Source organism: Coregonus lavaretus (genome assembly GCF_964263955.1).
Source record: "Coregonus lavaretus genome assembly, contig: HAP1_SCAFFOLD_4279, whole genome shotgun sequence".
NCBI lineage: Eukaryota > Metazoa > Chordata > Actinopteri > Salmoniformes > Salmonidae > Coregonus > Coregonus lavaretus.
The window spans coordinates 47,501-51,985 of NW_028160746.1; the positions used below are offsets into that span (position 1 = coordinate 47,501).

General features: G+C 46.4%; 1 protein-coding gene across 2 annotated transcripts in view; it reads right to left on the bottom strand.

Moving 5' to 3' along the window:
* The window catches only part of LOC311121487 (general transcription factor IIF subunit 2-like), a 19,899-nt gene extending 17,566 nt beyond the window's left edge, over positions 1 to 2,333 (bottom strand). For both annotated transcript variants that reach the window (XM_084195972.1, XM_084195971.1), the window contains exons 1-5: positions 2,149 to 2,333; positions 1,872 to 1,945; positions 1,711 to 1,729; positions 1,431 to 1,575; positions 1,171 to 1,182 (exon numbers count right to left, since the gene is read on the bottom strand). In XM_084195972.1, coding sequence (XP_084052098.1) covers positions 1,171 to 1,182; positions 1,431 to 1,575; positions 1,711 to 1,729; positions 1,872 to 1,945; positions 2,149 to 2,214 — 316 coding nt within the window. In that variant the 5' untranslated portion in view covers positions 2,215 to 2,333. The remainder of the gene's footprint in view (positions 1 to 1,170; positions 1,183 to 1,430; positions 1,576 to 1,710; positions 1,730 to 1,871; positions 1,946 to 2,148) is intronic.
* Between the last annotated feature and the right edge of the window lie 2,152 nt (positions 2,334 to 4,485).

Genomic DNA, 4,485 nt, shown 5'->3' on the forward strand with positions numbered 1-4,485 from the left:
GACAGTAAGGTTTAGACTACCGGGTTTGTGGCGTAGAGGCAGTAGCAACGGAGATGCACACAGAACTCTGCTCGGCAACATGTTGCAAAACAACACATCTTGACGGTGGCCACACTTCACACTCAAGCCAGCAAGTGCCTCAAAAAAACAGAACTCTATATACTGTCTCCAAAACACATACAAAGGACACACCACAAGCTCACACTCCACACTGACACACCCTCAAGCAACAGGCCTGGCTGGGGATCAGGAGGAGGGAGGGAGACGAGGGGGAGGGAGACGAGGGAGGGGGAGGGAGACGAGGGGGAGGGAGGGAGACGAGGGGGAGGGAGGGAGACGAGGGGGAGGGAGGGAGACGAGGGGAGAGGGAGACGAGGGGGAGGGGCACATTAGAAGTGGCATCAAGACCATGCACAAATCATGAGGTCAAACCAAGCACTCCACTCCACACCAGATCGATACCATCATAATATTGATTAATTTGTTTATGTTGTTAACAAGCTCCAAATCCCATTCAGCAGCAGATCATGTCCAAACTACTGAGCTGATTCATTCGCAGTGGTTCTGATCTGATCTGAGCAGAGAGCCAGCCAGCGGAGCCACTGAGACAAGCAGAGGACGTTCATCTGTTCTGCTGTGGCAACGGAAATTAAAAATGCAACGAATCTGATCAAAACCAGCCCAAAACAATGAGAGATAGAAAGGGGAAGGGGGGGAGAGAGAGAGATAGAGAGAGAGATGGAGAGGGAGAAAGGGAAAGAGAGAGAGAGGCATAGAGAGAGAGATGAGAGAGAGGGAGGGGCATAGAGAGAGAGGGAGGGGCATAGAGAGAGAGATGAGAGAGCGGGACAGAGAGAGAGAGAGATGAGAGGGAGGGGCATAGAGAGAGATGAGAGGGAGGGACAGAGAGAGAGAGAGATGAGAGGGAGGGGCATAGAGAGAGATGAGAGGGAGAGAAGGGCATAGCGAGAGATGAGAGAGAGGGGCAGAGAGAGAGAGGGGAAATGAGAGGGGGGGAGAGGGAGTGAGAGAGGAAGGGGAGAGAGAGATGGAGAAGGAGAGAGAGGCGGAGGGACACACAATACTACTTACCCTGAGGCGGAGGGACACACAGACACAGTACTACTTACCCTGAGGCGGAGGGACACACAGACACACAGTACTACTTACCCTTAGATGACTCTAATGGGTGAAAGATCAGTTATAAATCACAAACCATGCTTATTTGCAGTCAGGACAACACAAGGCATTTTGACAGTGAATATTATCTGACTACACATTCAAATAGAGGTTATGACTCAAACAACATGGCAGTCAGGTGTCATGGCGTCTCAAATGACACCCTACTCCCATACAGGTGCCATTTTGCACCAAAATAGACAGCTTTCTATATCAAATCAGCTGGAGGCCAGGTAACTGCGGTTCCTTACCTGATTGGGTCTCAGTGAACACAGCCAGAGTCTGTCCTCCTACAGTCTGCATGGTGAACGGGTGGTCCCTGGGGGCCTGCACCCCCGATGGCTTGTCCCCCAGGCTGTCAATCATCGTCAGGTCTTCATTCAGAGTGAATGCCACCTGGTGCACAACAAGTTTAAGTGATATCAGTTTAGGACCAGGACATTGTTGGCTGGGTTGGGGTCAATTATCCGTAGGAATGCAATTCCTCTGTCTGTGTATTGACTCGTCAGCCACCATAGTCAGTATTGTTACCTCTGCTTTCCCTTGGTTCCTAAGGCAAGAGAAGAAGAAAACAATTGATCAGCTGATCACCTAAGATAGAAACTTCTCTTTAGCTAGCAGAGAAAGTAAACAGCGATGATGATGGTGATGACCAACAAACAATAACATATGAACGAGCCATTTCTACATACTTGCCGATCCGGAGTTTCCCGACCTCTCCCCTGCCTGATGCTTTGGCCCATTGCTGGGACAGGTATTTGGGCACCTGTGGGCACAGAGACTGGTTGTTAGTTAGCTAGCTAGCTACCTTATGCAGTGTGATGATAGTGACAGTTACTGTAGTCTACTTGAATAGATCGCTAGCCTGCCGCTAGCTAGTCTCGTCCCATCCATCTGACGCTGCCGCTAGCTGCTAGCTAACGTTAGCCGCTAGCTAGCTACAGTTTATACCCTGCATTTCCAACGTACCTTTACCAGCCACACGCCCGTGTTCTGTTTAGCACCAGTCAAATCCACTTCGCCTTTCTCTGACATGTTTAAAACGTTGAAATCACCTCTTACACGTTACCATTACAATTTGTTCGGCGTTATTTGAGGTAGGCTAGCAAACGTTTACTAAACAACACACGGTCCGTTAAAATGAACGAACCGTAACTACGGAGGCGCATGAGAGCCAGAAAGGACGCGCGAAACTATAACTACGGAGGCTAATGAGAGCCAGAAAGGACGCGCAAACCATAAATACTAGAAGTCGAAGTTCGGTGGTCAATGAAAAAATAAACTGTTCGAATATCTTTTCATCAAACAACTCATATTCATACCTATGAAAAAACCTGTATCTCAGAAAACATTGGCTACATGAAAAATCTTCACAATTAAAAACATGGTAGCACCATAGAAACGGTAGCACAGCCTACCCTGGGTTCTACAGCTGCACCATCGAGAGCATCCTGACTGGTTGCATCACCGCCTGGTATGGAAACTGCTCGGCCTCCGACCGCAAGGCACTACAAAGGATAGTGCGTACGGCCCAGTACATCACTGGGGCCAAGCTTCCTGCCATCCAGGACCTCTATACCAGGCGGTGTCAGAGGAAGGCCCTCAAAATTGTCATAGACTGTTCTCTCTGCTACCTCACGGCAAGCGGTACCGGAGCGCCAAGTCTAGGTCCAAAAGACTTCTCAACAGCTTCTACCCCCAAGCCATAAGACTCCTGAACAGCTAATCATGGCTACCCGGACTATTTGCACTGCCCCCCCACCCCACCCCATCTTTTTACGCTGCTGCTACTCTGTTAATTATTCATGCAGTCACTTTAACTCTACCCACATGTACATATTACCTCAACTACCTCAACTAGCCGGTGCCCCCGCACATTGACTCTGCACCGGTACCCCCATGTATATAGCCTCCCTACTGTTATTTTATTTTACTTCTGCTCTTTTTTTCTCAACACTTTTTTGTTGTTGTTGTTTTATTTTACTTTTTTATAAAAAAAAAAAAATGCATTGTTGGTTAAGGGCTGTAAGTAAGCATTTCACGGTAATGTCTACACCTGTTGTATTCGGCGCATGTCGCAAATAAAATTTGCTTTGATTTGCTTTGATACATAGCCTTTAGAGAAAGGGTGCAGTGACAAACACTCAAAGGCCCAGTGCAGTCAAAAACGTGATTTTCCTGTGTTCTATATATATATAGTTCCAGTATGAATAATGTATGCACTAACTGTAAGTCGCTCTGGATAAGAGCGTCTGCTAAATAATGTAAATGTATGAGGTTGTAATGATACTGTGAAATTTATGATAATGCCCTTTTAGTGTAACAGCTGTTTGAGAAAAAAAAAAGACCTCCTGAAATATTCAGCTTGTTTTTGGTGGGGTGGAGTTTTGACCAGTTAGTAGACCAATAAGAAAGATCGTTTTTTCCCTTCCCCAATCAGACCACTCCCAGACAGTCCTAGCAAAATTCTTGCTTGAGAAATGACTCTTCGCTAAGAAGCTATTTTTGTTTCTTCTTGACCGTTTTAATTTAAAACAAAAAACAGTAAGGTACTTAATTGTTCTCCAGAAATGATTTGATATTAAATATTTTTTTTAAAACAGCTTCATTGGACCTTTTTAAAAACAAAAGAATGAGGGGAGGTCCCATGTAGCTCAGTTGGTAGAGCATGGCACTTGCAACGCCAAGGGTTGTCGGTTCGATTCCCACGGGGGGACCAGTATGGAGAAATACAAGTATGAAAATGTACGCACTCACTACTGTAAGTCGCTCTGGATAAAAGCATCTGCTAAAGGACTGAAATGTAAAAATGTGACAATCAAACTGATAGTCACACTTTTCTCAAAATACATACATACAAGTTCTACCTATATAGATAATATTCAGTACAATGTGTTCTGATCATCTGAGCAGTTGGACTGCAATAAAGTCAACCTGGAACTTTCCCATCATAGTTGACTGGGTCAGGTGACAAGATGCCCAATACTGGGCTATCTATCCTGTGTTGATTCTCTCAGAGGAACATTTTCTCCTTGCTGTGTCCGAAGCGTGTGTTGAGCTCCTGGGACTTCTTCAGCAGGCGTTGTTTCTGAGCCTCGTCGAACTTGTTGACCTGCAGGTCCTGGTCCCTGTCAAACGCCCGTCTCTCCACCGACTTGGCTCCCTCATCCAGTTTCCTCTTCTTCAACTGCTTCTCGTGGAGACTGATCAGAGACTCCCCACGCTTGGTTTCCTAACAGAGAGGAGAGAGAGAGAGAGAAAGAGCGTCTCAACTCCTTTTGACATGTGATGGCTAGTAGACACCTT